Here is a 16,536-nt window from a genome sequence, read left to right on the forward strand (position 1 = left end):
ATACTGTCGGGGAAAGCTATCAAAGAGGCCGTAGCGAAGAGCAGTGCGGCTTTCGACAGGTAGAGGGCTCCGGTCAGATGTGGCTTCCTTGGGAATGCCCTTCCGACTCCAAGTTAGCCCATAACCTTCTGTGCTGCTCATCTGGGTACCACAAACTTGACCTTAACGCCCAGAAAGACCCGGGCAAATCTGTTGAGGCCGTCAAGGCATCCCTACACCTAGGCCCTCGGACAGACGACACACCCAACCGAGAAACATTGCCTAACTGAAGCAGTGAATGAGAAAAGTCTCAGAAGAGGTGTGGTGCGTTTCGTTGGCCTAGTGGTCTAAGGCAGCCCCTCCCGCATCCCCGGGTGACAATAGACCTCTTCCCTCTACCCTAGACTCACTCATCCCCATCCATCCCCACCCATTCCCACTCCCACTCCCGCCCCAGTCCCAGTTTGGGGCCAAGCAAACTCTAGGGCTTTAAAAGCCGTCAGAAGCCGAGGAGGACGATGATTGGAGGTTTATTCTAACGGGATGAGCTCATCCGTAGCCAATGGCCAGCAGGCACCCGCCTAGACGCCCCACCCCCTCCCCAGGCACCTGCAGAAGGGTGGTAGGCACGGATCCTTGCGGAGGTGAAGGGACAGCATTAGCCCAGAGGCCCGGAGCTGGCACGCGGACAGGTATAGTGTTTGCTCTGCTCTTCAGTCGTCCTCCCAGGCGAGGAGGAGCCTTCCCCTCCCTGCCTCAGCCCGACCTCCTTGGACGTTCCCCGGATTGATGCACCTTGTGCGCCCCGGGACGTGCTAGCTTGTAATCTTAGGCATGCGGCTCGGAGAGCTGGCTGGACCCGAAAACCTGCAGCCCTGCGCAGCAGGCGTTAGTCACCCCGGGCTCAGGCCTCGAAGATACCTGTCCCGCTAGCCTGGCAGAGCAGGAAGGCCGCCTTTCTCCATCCTTGGCCTCATCCTGGCCAAGGCACAGGTTCAGGCTCCTTGAAGATGTGTTTGCGCCCCACCTCCCCCTTTATCCCGTATGATAAAAACTCCCCCTAGTCATTCTCCAGGTACCCGAGACAGCAGAGTTGGCTGCCGGGATGCTGTGAGGGACAGAGATCATGCTGCTGGCTGCTTTTTCTCTGCCCCTTCCAGTCCGGCAGCTGCTTGGGCCACTGGTGTCACACGCTGCTTAGGGAGGGGTTGGTGTCAGGTCCTTGGGAGGGCGCGCTGGCCCCCTGGTCCTCCGAGAGTCAGGAGAAAAAAGCCAGCGACTCACCCTGGCAGTCACTGAATTCCACGTTAACTGTCACTCAGTCATCTTATCTGCTCATGGGCTTTGAGCTCTGTACTCCCTGCTCGGTGCTTGAAGGATGAGGGGACTCCTCACTAACCCACTCCTGACCTCCGGGGCAAGGCTAACAAAAAGCCTAGACATGTGTTTTGTCTAGGGGAAAGATCCCACTGAGCCGAAGCCCAAGGCTGGATGAAATTCCACATGGAAAGCAGGGAGGGGTGGGGGAGAAGTGAAGTGGGGGACCAGTGGGAGAAGAAGTTTTGCGCCAGTGTTTGCCTTCGGTATGCTTCCTGTGTGCCAGACACTGAGTTTGCTCTGCGGCTGCCCCTTGAAGGCGGGTGTGGACCACAGGCATCCCCAGCTCTCAGGGCTCCACACAGCATCCCGGGGAAGGACTTGAGGAACTGAATCTGAATGGAAAGGAAAAGAAAGGGCCCAGCTTTGTTATTCTATCATGGCCACCCCTGAGGTAGGACTCGACTCAAGGAAGGGACCTGGAAGCTCGACTCCCTCCAGCCTCTGTATGCGGATACCAGGCTCTCCGATGTTTAGTGGAGTACGCTGGAATCCAGGTAGGGGTGTGACTCCCAGCAAGTGCCTCCCTAATGCATTTGCTTCTTGCAGGTCACAGCTGCAGGGCCGCTATGAGCCTGGTAGCCTGTGAATGTCCACATGGCCCAGGTCCGGAGCCAGAGCCCTGTTCGCGAGCTCGTTCCCAGGCCTGCCTGTATCTGGAACAGATCCGTAACCGGGTAGCTGCGGGGTCGCCTGACGTGACCAAGCGGGACTACCTGGTAGATGCAGCCACTCAGATCCACCTGGCCCTGGAGCGAGATGTCAGCGAGGATTACGAGGCTGCCTTCAACCACTACCAGAACGGTGTGGACGTGCTGCTCCGCGGCGTACACGGTGAGGTCGGGGATGCGCCGGGACAGAGGTGGGCAGGGAAGGACCAGTGAAGGGTCCTTTGTCTGTCCATACTTGGGGTGTGGGGCACTGTACTAACCCTGCCAGGCCTCCATGAAGGGCAATAATGAGGACTTGAATTTATTAAGGCATTCTACATAGCAGGCACCACTAGGCTTTACCTATAGTAACTCATTTGAGTTTCACGTTAATAGACTTTTTAATTGCATGTAGTTACAAATATACAGGAAATATTATTACCATCATTATCTGAGATAGGTCTTTCACTATTACCCAGGCTGATTTTCCTATCTCAGCCTCCTGACTGCTCAGACTACAAGTGTGTGCGACTCTGGGCAAGAACTAATTTTCATACTGAATTTTCCAGATGAAGAAATTGAGACACGGAGTGGTCAAAGAGCTTGCCCAAGGGTCCGCACAGGCTCCACAGCTACCAAGGGGTACATGGGGAGTTGGATTGTTTCAGCTCCTGTGGCTGTGTCCTTGGCCCGCTGCACTTGGCTGGCCATGGAGCTGGGCTGGGCAGTGGCCCTCTGGAAGCTTGCACTCCAGATGACAGGAGAGGGCTCACAGTCAAGTGCATATGTGATGATAGTCCTGGGTGAGGACAGTGTGGAGGGGAAGAGGAAAACTGAGGTCAGTTGGGCCTAGCATGAGACATTTTCTAGACGTGAGGACCAATGGGGCTGTTGAGGGACCGTATGTGTGCTGTCCAGTGGAGGGGATGGCAAGTGTTCCGAAGAGGGGGAGGGGGTCCAGGCTTATGAGGGAGAGGGGAGGGCTGATCAGGGCAGATTGAGACTTTTCCATACTGAGGCCAGTGTGAGATGCTAGGGCCTTGTGGCCAGGCTATGGTAACCAGGGTCACTCCAACTCTCCGTTGAGGAGACCCTACCATGCCTGGGCTGCAGGAGTGCCTGGCGAATGCCTCTGCCATCTGGTCTTGTCTCCATCCTGGCCTTTTCCACGACGGGCAGAGATAGAGGAAGCACTGTATTCTGGAAGCTTCTCTCTCCTATTCTGAAGGGAAAGGACATGCAAATCTCCACCTCGTTCCTTCCCAGGATATGAGAACAGCTAGTGAGGCGGTGGATAGCGGCTATAAAGAGCAGTTGGCAGCCGCTGCTCTTGCCCCAGAGCAGGAGCCAGGGGATGAACCAGCTAAAAGTGTCTAGGAAATAGGAGCCATTGGCTGTGATAGGCAGAGACAGTTAACAGGAGCTGGCATCTCAGCCCAGCAGTAAAGCCCAGGACACAGGGCAGGGGTGTAGTCCTGGTGACCATAGATGGTGACCCCACCCCCCACAGTTGACCCTAACAAAGAGAGACGTGAAGCTGTAAAGTTGAAAATTGCCAAGTACCTACGGAGGGCAGAGGAGATTTTCAACTGCCACCTGCAGCGGACACTGGGCAGCGGAGCCAGCCCCGACACGGTGAGGAGGCCCTCCCTGGATCCCTAGGGAAGAGAAGGAGGATTGGGGGAGAGACAGCTGCTTCCCACCCCTGTTCCCTTCCTGCTTCAGGGAGGAGTGGGTAGTGGAGGGTGTGAGTTCAAGTGTGAGCCAAGGGTGCCCTCCCATCCTTCCTCTCTCTCCCACACCCTCGCACCTCATCCAGCCTCACAGAGCACTTGGCATGCGTGACACAGATGCCCACCCCAGTTTGTGTGTGACTCTATGCCACTCCCACATGTACACTCAGTGCCTCTGGATTCGATTTCTGTTGAGTAGGCACACCATAAGTATTAGGAATGCACGTGTGCGCACACACATGCACACACACACGAATAACTATTCATTTGGTGCTCTTTCTGCTATTAACTCATTGACCAAACGCATTCTCCAGGCCACAGACCTGCACACTCCTCGGCTCACTGCGTCCTGAAGCTTTTCCTTTCACAAAAGTTGTCCAAACTTTGAGGTTGAGACCCGGATGTTCCCACCCCAAACCCTGAGAGCATCTGCCTTTTATAGACCAGGCTTTTGAAAAGGGGCTTCTATGTCCCCAAGAAATACTCATAGCATGACCGGATAGGGGCTGAGAAAAAAGTCATCCTGAGTGCCTTGAGCCAGTGTGCCCTTGAGTCAAGAGCACTCCTCTGCTCAGTCTGTCCCTGGGAGGCAGGCTCTTCCTGGGTTCCAAGTCCTACCCAATGAAGTGCTCTCCTGGCATCCAGATGCATCAGCCCACAGCCAAAGCTGAGGCATCTACAGCTGAGGCCTTATCTCCTTCCTCCGCAGGGCTTCAGCAGCCTGAGGCTCCGGCCCATCCGCACACTCAGCTCTGCTCTGGAGCAGCTGAGAGGATGCAGGGTGGTTGGGATCATTGAGAAGGTGAGCAATCACTGAGTGTGGGAAGGAAAGATGTGTGCAATCAGGAGTGGAGGGGGAGGGAGAGGCAGGATGGATGGAGGGTGGGGTAGGAGGGAGGGTGGGGTAGGAGGGAGGATGGGGTAGGATGTAAGATAGGGTAGGGTGGAAAGTGTAGCAAGTTTTGTTGGACTATCTTTGGATTACCCACCCCCAAATAATGACACAGGCTTATTAATTAGGAAAGCTTGGCTTTAGCTTAGGCTCATTCCCAACTAGCTCTTATCACATTCTGCCGTGTGTGTGTGTGTGTGTGTGTGTGTGTGTGTGTGTGTGTGTGTGAACCTCTCTTCCATTCTGTATGTTCAGCTTGCTCTGCATCTTGCCATTGTCTCATGCATGCCTAGATTCATCTCCTGAGTTCCTCTCTGCCTGGAAGTCCCGCCTATTCTCTTCTGCATAGCTATTGGCCAGTCAGGTCTTTATTAAACCAATCGCTGCAGCACATCTGCACAGAGCGTAAACAAAAATTCTGCAATGGGAAGGCATCTGCAGCAACTGTCTGCATCCTGAGGGTGGTATGCGGGGCTCAGAGGGGACGACAGCCGAATCCAGTGGTTCCTCCTTTCTCCCAAAATACACCGGCCAGGTTCTAGAGAGGAAACCGAGGCTGAGAAGAGGCAGCAGTCTGCTTCTCTCTACCTTTCAGCTAGAGACCATGGGAGGGGCTATGCCCAGGGCCTCTTCAGTGCTCACCGCCCTGATCACCCCCATTTCCCAGAATCCTCCACGTTACATTCACTCTGCTGGGGGGGAGGACTGTAGCCCCCGAGTATCCCTGACACCCGCCGCCGCTGAGCACTTGCTGTGCCGACAGGTCCCTCTCCCAGCCTGTCCAGTGGGCACATTCACCTCTGAAGTGCGAGGTAGCTTGTATTGTCCAGGGCCTCGGCAGCCCCACTCTTTCTCCTCTGCTTGGGGCTCCTGCCCTCACCCGATCCCATCTTGCACCACTTTCCTTTTCCTTAATTCAGGGTGGATGAGAAGACAAGCCAGGATGGCCCAACCCCTGCTAAAATGGAGAAATCTGAGGGACAAGGAGGTCCTCTCGGGGCTGAGCCTGTATCAGATTGCCCTCTGCCTCTAGCCTAGGGCTCTCTAAATAGTTCTTTCCCAAACTGGCCATTTATGGGAGCCATCTGGTGAGTTTCTCAAATATGTAGATGTCAGGACTCCATCCCAAACCTATGGAATCAGAATGTCTAGGGTTGAACCCAAGAATGGATAGTTTAAAACACTGGGCAAGTTTGGGGGCTCTGGGAGCCCACAGAGAAGGGAGCAGCGCTGTGTGATGCTCTGCCTAACAGGGGGGCAGCGTGCTGCCCTGGGGGGGGAGGGCCTGGGTTTGGCCAGTGAGCAGGAGACAAGCCCTCTCGCAGCTCTGAGAACTGCTTTCCTCATTAGTAAAGTAGGGTGGGGATTTCTACCCCAAAGGGGTGATCTGGGAAGGAAATGAAACCATTTTTGGGAAAGGCCTGGCACCTACTAAGACATTTATGCGGGGTTGATGGCTGTGAGTGCAAGCCACAAGAGTGGGAGGTCCTAGTTCCCATCTCTAGGCCCTTGCTCCAGATGCTTCTCCCGGGTCCCTGGAACAGGCCCCAGGCCCAGTGAGGTCCAGCCGCTTTCCCATCTGTCCAAGTCTCCCCTCCCATTGAACTGCCCAGTGGCCACAGCCTGACCTTGGCTAAGCACAGCTGCTCTCACAGACAGACCTACACCATTTCTCTGAGTGAGATGCCAGTTATGAAGACAGGGTCCAAACTAAGTAAGTTTTGGAAACAGTGAATTGAAGTTACACCACTTGGACTTCAATTTTAGGCATTCGCAGAGCCTTCGGGGTGCACATGGATAGGAGTCCCCAAGGGAATCTGTGCCTCAGAATGCTCTGATTTGCTCAACCCTGGGACATCGCGTGTGCAAAGCGTTTTAAACATCAGTGCCAAGGCCTGTGCAGGGGAAGTATGCATTCAGATCTTTAGGTTGCTTCTTTCAGATACTCAAGTGGTGAATGCCAGCTCCCTCCTGGGGTCTTTCTTCCTCACCTGGGCTATGCCCACACCAAGGACAGTTATTTCCCCCAAATTAGGGAAGATGTGAGGGCCATTGATCCAGTTCCACAGCTCTTCCCAGACAGATGCAGGGGGCAGAGCCTGGCCAGTGCCTGCCAGTGGCAGCCCTCGGGCTCAGGAAGAGAGCCAAGGACAATCCCGCATCTCTTAAAGGTGTTGGCTGTGAAAGGGAGGGAAGCAATTTGGGAGTGGTGAAGTGAGCACATCAGGGACTAGGTGGGCAGCCAGGATGCTCAGGAGCTGCAGCAGGGATTGTCCCCTCCTCTGGACCTCCTCAGAGAGCCATGCTCTGAACCGGGCATGGGGAAGAAAAGTCTCCTGAGGTGTTTTTTTATTTGGCTCAGATACATATGTTTTTTGTTTATTTGTTTGTTTTTTGGTTTCTTTGAGATAGGGTTTGTCTGTGTGACAACCCTGGCTGTCCCGGAACTCCCTTTGTAGACCAGGCTGGCCTTGAACTCACAGAGATCTGCCTGCCTCTGAGTGTTGGGATTAAAGGCGTGCACCCCATGCCCAGCATGTTTTTTGTTTTTTAATTGTTATCAATATTTTCAAATGTGTAGATTGCATATAAACGTCCACATTTCAAGCTTCTCCTGGAGAAAAAGATCAGATCGGAGATGTGGGGCTCACACTCCCGTGTAGTACTAGGGAGCCAGGGAGGAGCTGCCCACGTCAGGGCCCTGGCCTTGTCCACTCTCTGTTCTAGCTTTGCTTGAGCATCTTTGAGTTTAAGAATCTGTCTGAGATGGGCATGATATCTTTAATCCTAGCACTGGGAGAGGCAGAAGCAGGTGGACCTCTGTGACTTCAAGGCCAGCCTGGTCTACATAACAAGTTCTAGGTCAGTCAGGGCTTATAATAAAAAGACCTTGTCTCAGGGCTGGAGAGATGGCTCATCAGGTAAGAGCACTGGCTGCTCTTCCAGAGGTCCAGGTTCAATTACCACATGGCAACAAGCAAAATACACATGCAATGCAAATTTAAAAAAGAATAAATAAATTATATTAAAACGACCTCTGCCTCAAAAGAAAACAAGAGCACCTTTGAAGCTTTGGGGCCTGTTAGCTTCATGAGAGGTTCCACCGAAGATTTAGATCCCTTGTGTGTCTTTAAAGAAAGGCCTCACTGTGTTCCAGCAACGCTGTATCACCATGCCCCCAGAATTCCATCTGCCTTCCTTCTTTTCTTCCTGCGTGTGGTGTATATGCATGTGTGCTCATACGTGTGTCCATGAACACACACAGGATAGTCTGCTGTCCTCTCTCCTATATTCCCCTGGGGCCTCGCACTGAACGGGCTGGTGGCCAGCATGCCCCAGTGACCTTTAGTCTATGCCCCCCCTAACAGTGCTGCTTCTTGCATGGCTGCTGAAGACCTGAACCCAGGTTTCATACCTTCACAGTAAACACTCTTGCTCACTTAGCCATTTCTCTAGCCCCTTGGGAGTGTGTGTGTGTGTGTGTGTGTGTGTGTGTGTAGTGACCACAACTGCCTTCCTCCTTCCCAGTTATAAGGCTAGCATCCCATTTGTGGATTAGTTAAAATCCAGTCTCTGTGTCTCAGCTCTATGGCTCCAGCGCACAGAAAGCTCTGCTTGGCAGTGCTGTATTTTAGTAATTGTCCCCACTTTTGAGAAAGAGTCTCATGTAGCCCAGTATGGCCTCAAACTTGCTATGTTGCCAAGGATGACCTTGAACTGATTTTCCTGCCTCCGCATCCTAAGTACTGGGATGGCAGGTGTATCCCAGTTTATATGACACTGAGGATCAAACCCAGGGTTTCATGTTTGCTGGACAAGCACTCTACCAACCAAACAACACCCCCAGTCATTAATAATTATCTTAAGGAAACAAAGCGAAGTTTGTCGGGTGCTGGGTATTCTGTCCCCCGAGCTGCTTATCAGAGGAAGGGGATTTTTTTTTTTCATTTGTTTGGTTTTATCGATGGGGAAATGCCTGCTCTGCTGGGAAGACACAGAAAGAGAAGGGGCTCAAAACAAGAAAGAAAGTAGGTAGAGGAAAGAAAAGAAATTAATTCACCACCATACCTAACTTCAAGATAATTGCTGTTAACTTTTAAGTCTAATTCCTTCTGTAAAATGGGCTTAAGGTGTTTTAAATACGGAAGTTTATGGCTCCCATCCTTGGCTGGGTTTCAGGCTGTAAATCAGAGGACTTGACTAAGAAGGAGGTGGCGGGGAATCCCACTTGGGGAATCATTAGGGGTGCCAGTACTTGTGGGAAACTTTTCTTAAATGACCCCAGCGTTTACTGCCTCTCCAAATATTGCACAAGTTTGGTCAGGGAGCCAAGGCCCGCCTGAGTTATAACGGTCTCTAGGCACGAGAGGGAGACCTCTTGTGGTCCAAAGCGATACTGCTGCCCTGATGTGGGAAGGAGGTGGTGCTGTTCACACAGCCCCTGCTTTCTCTTTACTAATGATGAGTAACAAAGGCCCAGCGTGGCAGGCACTTATTCATTTTAGGATCAGCTGTTTGTATTCAAATTCTGATGCTACCACTTCTTAGCAGGAGGGTTGTGAGTCATTTCACTTCTCAGAACCCCAATTTCATCAATAAAGTGGCTCACCCCCAGCTGGTCAGGAGAACACAATTAAATAAGCACAGAATAAACGCATTATAGCCAATGCTTCTTTCTTCTACAATGACATGGATAATGACCATGAATTTATACTTGGATTCTCTGCTTTTATCGACAAACAGAATGATGCTAAAGTATGAACTGCCGTGATCCCATTTTTAGGGCACTTAGGGAAATGGCTCAATTGATGGAATAATTCCTGTGAAAACATACGGACCTGAGTTTGATTCCCAGAAATCACATCAAAAAAGCTGGGCATGGTGGGGCACTTGTCTGTAACCCCAACGCAGAGGAGGTAGACAGGCAGATCCCTGGAGCTTGCTAGTTAGCCAAGCTAGCTGAATAGGTGAGCTCCAAGCTCAGTGAGAGGCTCTGCCTCAAAAGATAAGAGAGAGAGGGGCTGGAGAGATGATGCAGAGGTTAAGAGCACTGCCTGTTCTTTCAGAGATCCTGAGTTCAATTCCCAGCAACCACATTGTGGTCCACAACCATCTGTAATGAGATTTGGTGTCCTCTTCTGGCATGTAGGCACACATGCAGATAGAACACTGTATACATAATAATAATAATAATAAAAACCCAAGATGGGGCCTGGAGAGATGACTCAGTGATTAAGAGCTCTTCCAGAGGACCTAAGTTCAAGTCCTACCACCCACATGGCAGCTCATAACTGTCTGTAACGCCAGTTCCAGGGAACCCGACACCCATGGCAAAACATCAATGCACATAAAATAAAATCTAAACAAAATTAAGAGAAAAAAAAACCAAGATGGAGAACAATTAAGTAACACACCCAGAATCATCAACTCTGGCCTACACACACACACACACACACACACACACACCACAAGAACAAGGTGTGGCTTGGCAGGTGTATCATATTCTCATAGCTTTCATTGACCAGGGTTAATAAACCAGTGATATAGCAAAGGTGGGTTTATAGTTCCTCTTTGATCAGTTTATTTGAAAGTCAGTTAGTTTATTTGCCCAAGCTCTAAAACTGGGGCCCTGGGCCAGGGGATCTAAGAGCTCTCGACTAGCATGGATGAGGTTCTAGGTTCAACCCCCTAGTACAGTAAAGAAACAATCCAGGGTTCTTTCCCCTCCTCCATCCCTAGGCTACAGCTTCCACCACTGTCTAGCAGTGTGGGCCCAGCTTCCCTCTCTGGCCAGCTTGTCTGGTCAAGTAGTCACATCAGAGTGCTGTCTGGCTGTCCTCGTCCTGGCAGAATCTGCCTTCTTGCTCTACCACAGCCATTGGCCACTCCCTCCCTCTCCTGCAGCTGGGTCCACCCTTGCCGGCCCAGGAGATGATTCAAGGGCACAACTCCAAACAAGGCTCAGTGCTGAGTGGACCACTGCCTGTCCACAGAACCACCCTGAGGAGACAGCTACTGCTAAAGGGCAGCCTCAGGTGGCTGGTGCACAGTCACGCTTGATTTATTTAAAGGAAGTGAAGCAAGGCAGAGAGGTTCCTGGTCTGTAGAGCCTGCTTCCTTCAGTCTACCCGATCTGGAACCGCGTTCTCAAGAGCCTCAGCTCCTTCGCTTGCTTGGGGTTTTGTTTGTTTGTTTTTCAAAACAGGGTTTCTCTGTGTAGCCCTAGCTGTCCCCAGAATTCTCTCTGTAGACTAGACTGATCTCAAACTTAACAGAGATCCTCCGGCCTCTGCCTCCAAGTGTTGGGATTAAAGGTGGGTGCCACCGCCACCCGACTGGTTTGGGTTTGAGACAAGGGCTCACTGTGTAGCCTTGGCTGGCCTTGGATTCACAGAGATCTGCACATTGCTGCCTTTTTCAGTCTCTGCTAGGGTTAAAGGTATGGACCACCATGCCTAGCCTAGCTTCACTTGTAAGCAAAGCTCGGGAGAACTGACTAGCCATTAGGTCCTTCAGCCTTGCCACCTTTAATCCCTGCCAGGATGCTGGACTCTGGCCAAAGCCTACAGTGGAGGATTGACTTGGTCTGAACTTGGGCCACACAGGGCCTATAGTGTGGGTAGTTGGGGTTGAGTGTCCTAATGAGGGTTCTGGCCCACACAACAGAGGGTGGTACTTATACCACTTGCCGTCATACATGAAGTACCTACTTCATCCTTCCATTTTGCAGAACTGTGGGGTCCTTGAGTTGGACAGGATGGTCCTTGCCCTTGTGGAGCTCACAACCAGGGGGGCCAGGGGGCTAATGTGAGAAAGCTCCCCTGAGGATAAGCCCAGAAATCACTCAAGATAGGGTAGGCATCCCAGACGCTGAAGGAAAAATCACCAGAGATCTAAGAAACTTTGGGCATAGCAAGGGTTGGTCACTAGGACAGAATGGATGTCAGCCTCAGGACATGGAAAGCCCAAGGATCAACAATGCCTTGACCAGTGCCTCCTTTGGCAGGTGCAGTTGGTCCAGGACCCAGCAACGGGAGGAACCTTCGTTCTGAAGGCAGGTGTTGCCCAGCTGCTGCCACGTGGCAACTCCTCTTGGAACTGTCGCAGAGCTCTTGAGACCACTGCCCACCCTTTCCCCAGAAGGCACAGATGAGGCCCATGGTCCCTCCAAAGCCAAGGCTGCTTGTTCTTCTGGGCACTGCCCAAGGCTTTGCCTCCATACTATCTCATCCTCAGACATCAGACTCCGTGGGGCTATGGGGGCCAGGGCTGGGCCAGGGACTGGGAGAAGCAGTTGTTGCTCTGCCTGGCTTCCGATCCAGATCCTAGTGTCCTGAAGTGGACGCACCCTGTCCCCTCCCCAGAGTCTTCCCAGATGCCACGTGGTGAGCCGGGAGAGGCTGACCATCATCCCACATGGCGTCCCCTACATGACGAAACTGCTGCGCTACTTTGTGAGCGAGGACTCTATCTTCTTGCACCTGGAGCATGTGCAAGGTGAGGGGACCTGTGGGCCCCGCCAATTCCCGAGCATTGGGGCATTCCTGCTTCCCACACCCCAGAAAAGGATGCTGAGCCCCGAGGAAGAGTGCCGCTTGCTCCGGATGTGTGGCACAGACAGGGAACCCAGTCTTTCTGAAGGCTGAGGGGAGGGCCAGGCTGTTGTGAACCTGTGTGTGGTGCTGAGAGAGCAGGGGACGTCCTGCGGAGGATGTCCCCACCCTAGGCAGGGGACGAGGGCATTTATTCAGCTGCCATGGTGTTACCATTTCCTTTAGTCTTGGCTCTTTGCACTTTCCCAGTCACTGCCCGTCCCCAGTGGCCACAGAGCGGCTGGGAACTAAAGCTGTCAAGACAGGAACTGAGCTGTGTGACTGCTATTTAGTGACTTTAAAATGTGCGGCACATCCTCGGGTCATGGTGCAGTTGCTGTAAATCCATGCTTGGCTCTTTACCCTTTGGTGACACCACTCTCCCTAAAGCGAAAGAGAAAGTCTAAACACTGGTGCTCAAGCTGGTGCTATACTCGGGCCAAGTTCACCAGCAATCGGGGTTGTGGGCTGTGAAACCGAGCCCCCTGGAAGTGGGTCACAGCAGGGGAGCGGGTGTCCTATGTCACAAGGTGGAAGAACAGGGAGATGAGAAACAGGAGCATGCTGACATGGGGGTGGTTGGGCCTGGACCTAGTGTCCACACTTCTCCCTCCCTGTTTGGCACAGGAGGCAGGCTGTGGTCACATCTACTTTCCCAGGCCCACTTTAAATATTCTGGGCTCAAGTCTGGCTCTGCTCAGGAGAAGTCTAAAGTCCAGCTCAACACCCGCCTCTGCCTCGTGACCCCAGCAAAGCTCCTACCAGACCACACTTCGGGGCAGGAAAGAATCCCAACAGAGCCTCCACGGACTTCTCAGAGCCTTCCCCCAGTCAAGGGGATCCCATCCCTCCAGCCTCATGAAGAGGCTGACAGTGAACCTTCGGCCAGGACCGGTCCTTTCTGCTTTTCGGACCTCACAGAAGCTCCATGTGGCCACTCACGCAGCCAAGTCAGGCGAGCTGGCCAGAGTTCGAACACTGCACCCAGCCGGAGGCTCCACTGGTTACGGGAAGGGGCTGACCGGGTGCTAGGGGTCTACGGCCGAGGCAGAGGCCAGAACCCCCCATTGGCAAACAGGGCCAGCCTAGGGTGTGGACGAGCGGTCTGGAGCTCGAGGGAGGAGAAGGTGAGGCAGTGGGCAGCCGAGATGCTCGTGGCCTTGGAGGCACTCCATGAGCAGGGGGTGCTGTGCCGGGACCTTAACCCACAGAACCTGCTTCTGGATCAGGCAGGTAGGAGCCCTAGCCCCCCTGCTCCAAGTTCACTCCTCGGGAGGGAGCCCAGAGTCAACAGGACCCCCAAGGTTTTAAGGGCTACATGTCGTCCCTCCCCATGCCCCTTCCTCATCTGGCCCCTTATGAGAACCCGAGCCTGGGGTTGCCATTCCAGAAACACTCCCCAGGCCCTTAGGGAGACTGCACTTGGGATGACCTTTAACCCCTAACATGACTGTATTGGGGGAAGCCTTGGGACCGCTTAGGGATTCCAGCTGCTCAGTGATGCTACTTTCAACCTTTGCCCCCCCCCCATTCCTCCCTACACACCCCGGACAAGGTCACATCCGACTCACGTATTTTGGCCAGTGGTCAGAAGTGGAGCCCCGGTGTAGCCAGGAGGCTGCAGATGGCCTGTACAGTGCTCCAGGCAAGAAGGGAGTTGGGGGAGGCTTCTAGATCTTGGGTGCTTTTGTGGGGGTTAAAGACAGGGGAAGGGCAGCGGGTACCAGAATGTCACCAGAAAGGGCCATCTTACGTGTTCTTGTTCTCGCAGAGGTCGGGGGGATTTCTGAGCTGACGGAAGCCTGTGACTGGTGGAGCTATGGGTCACTTCTGTATGAACTGCTCACGGGAACGGTGAGTAGCTGGGCAGGGTATAGAGCCCTGCTGGGGACCACAGATGAAAGGCCGAGCAAAGGCTTCTTAGCCAGCCAGGGTCTAAACAGAGGCCACCTGGTTCTCCGTGCCTGACTTTTGGGCTGGACGTCCTTCTACCCACCAGACCACTAATAGAGGGAGTCACTCTCACCAGGCCGACAGAGCACACGAGGGACTATTGTTAAGAAGACAGTCAATTTCTATGAATTACATGAGCTGGGATAGCCAGAGGTTTAGGGAAGAGCATGCCTGACTTGAGGGTTGGAGAAGCTGCAACCCCTCCCCGGAAGGTTTCTGGATCATGTCCTAAATCTCCTCCTATTGTTCACCCCACTCACCCTCCAAGGCTGTGATCCCTAGACCTGGAAGGTGGGAGAAGGTTCTCACATCCCAGCCAGCTTGGTCAAGCCAGCCCACTCGCAGGCTGGGGAGCTGGCTCAGTGGGAAAAGTGCCAGCCGCTCCAGGATGAAGGCTCGAGTTTAGTTCCCCAGCAACCTGTGAAAGTCAAGTAGAGTCCAGTGAGAGAGAGAGCAATAGAGGAAAGACTTCCATCTCCAGCCTCTCGTCTCCACATGCACACAGCAGAGAGAGAGAGAGAGAGAGAGCCCACTTGATAAGACTTTTTGCCCTCTTTACTTCTCTCAGATGGGCCCAGAACTCTATCTAGGGCCTGTTAGGTTGGGGACAAGCGAGAGGACAGACTACATTTGAGCAGGAAACAGTTTGCGTGACCCCAACAAACTACTGTGTGACCCAGAGCCCTGACCTGCTTGTTCCCCCTGCTCAGGGGCTCTGAGCACCCTTTAGACAAATACCCTAGGCCCCACGTGGCTCCCCCGCCTCTCTTCTTGATGCTCATCCTTACCTCGTGTACTTCTGCTTCTCTCCACATTACTGCCTTGCTTTCAGTGGCGCGAGCCAGGTCTGCCATCTCATGTGTGGCTCGTGGAACCTTTTTTTCTGTAAGGAAAGAAGTTCTAGGGCTGTTCCCAATAGTGTCCACCCTAAAGACAATGGAGAGAATGCTTCCAACAAGCTGCGGGTTCAAACCCCAATGCTAACCCAAGTCCCCTTTCCCGAACCAGTTTCTTGTCTTTAGTGTCAAGGGTCTAGCTCTGTGTCTGGATCATCAGTAGATTCTAGCAAAAGGCAACTATCAACATCATCTTAGCCCTGCAATGTGCCATGGGAGTGGGCTAAGTCCTGGCTGCCACTAGGGTGTAAGCTTCCCCAAAGTGGCCTCTTCAGTGCCTCTCCTTGTGTCCCCCTCCTCTCCAGGCCCTGTCCCAGAGCCACCCCTCAGGATTCCAGGCCCACACCCAACTTCAGCTGCCCGAGTGGCTCAGTCACCCAGCAGCCTCTCTGCTGACTGAGGTGAGGTATTGGCTGGCTCATTGGTATGTGGGCGGCGGCGGGGGGGTTGGGGGTATGGGAGGAATCACCTGTCTAATGTAAGCTGGAAAACACTAGGGCAATAGGGCAATAAATGCCCACACATGCCTGTGCCAGCTACCACCAGCATCATGGGAAGGAGAATGAGCACCCTGAGAGTTGATGATAGGAGTTCCAGGAGGTGGGTGCCTATCTCCACGATGGGGAAAGGAGGCAGAGCGCTGATTCTTTCCCCACAGCTGTTGCAGTTCGATCCCCAGCGGCGCCTAGGTGCTGGAGGTGGTGGTGCCAGCAAACTCAAGTCCCACCCCTTTTTCAGTACTATCCAATGGAGCCGACTAGTGGGGTAAGGAGTGGGTAAGTGGACAAAGACGATGGCCTAGTTCTTGATTGTCTGCCACCTGGCTGGCCCTTCATCAGTGGACCTCAGGGGATGAAGGTGGGGCAGTAGCTGCTTTACCTGCTCAGAACCTGCTTGGGCCTCAGACCGGTGACTGCTTCTGTCCTAAAGAAGTCAGCCCCTGTAACTGTTGGGAGAGGTGGTGAGGTGCACCCTGCTGAGCGACCTACACCCATCAGCAACAGATGCCTGTTGGACACACATCTTGCACCGTTGGCTGGGACCTCTCATGTTAAAGGCTGCCTTCCGTTGCTCTAGCTCCAAACGTCTCAACACCTGCCGAGCCGACTGACACACTTGGTGACACGGACATGTTGTACACCAACCACTTAAGACATCTCAGGACACTGATCCTATGGCTCAGTAGACCCAATCCAAGACTGTCCTGGGTCCATTTTCGCAGGCTGCTTCTACCAGATGTTTGTTCCCACAGGGGTTGGGGCACTCAGAAGTAGGTTATTCTGTAGGGTTAAGTGGGGAGAGGTGGGGAAGTATGACCCACTGACTTTAGAGAATCAACTAAGGGGAAGAGATGTCATGTCAGTACAAGTGGGTAAGAATGCACTTTTAGCACTCAGACTGAGTTTGCAAACAGAATAAAGAGCTTTATTCTCTGGCTGGCTCTCGTGTGTCAGAAGGGTCTGC

The 16,536-nt window shown here is 53.1% G+C and overlaps 1 protein-coding gene across 4 annotated transcripts; it reads left to right on the forward strand.

Moving 5' to 3' along the window:
* Positions 1-569: 569 nt before the first annotated feature.
* Rps6kl1 (ribosomal protein S6 kinase like 1) lies at positions 570-16,505 on the forward strand. Of its 4 annotated transcripts, none has more exons than XM_057783363.1 (12): positions 570-671; positions 1,906-2,190; positions 3,517-3,641; positions 4,449-4,541; positions 11,638-11,685; positions 11,996-12,128; positions 12,851-13,456; positions 13,779-13,868; positions 13,995-14,077; positions 15,378-15,473; positions 15,731-15,848; positions 16,003-16,505. In XM_057783363.1, exons 2-11 carry the CDS (start codon positions 1,926-1,928, stop codon positions 15,839-15,841), a joined length of 1,650 nt encoding a protein of 549 aa, XP_057639346.1. In that variant the 5' UTR covers positions 570-671; positions 1,906-1,925; the 3' UTR covers positions 15,842-15,848; positions 16,003-16,505. The 4 variants fall into 4 exon arrangements, with proteins under 4 accessions (XP_057639346.1, XP_057639347.1, XP_057639345.1 ...); XM_057783364.1 differs by having other exon boundaries at positions 16,071-16,505; XM_057783362.1 differs by having other exon boundaries at positions 15,731-15,837.
* The last annotated feature ends 31 nt before the right edge of the window (positions 16,506-16,536 follow it).

The sequence above is a fragment of the Chionomys nivalis genome, chromosome 10 (assembly GCF_950005125.1).
Source record: "Chionomys nivalis chromosome 10, mChiNiv1.1, whole genome shotgun sequence".
Classification (NCBI taxonomy): domain Eukaryota; kingdom Metazoa; phylum Chordata; class Mammalia; order Rodentia; family Cricetidae; genus Chionomys; species Chionomys nivalis.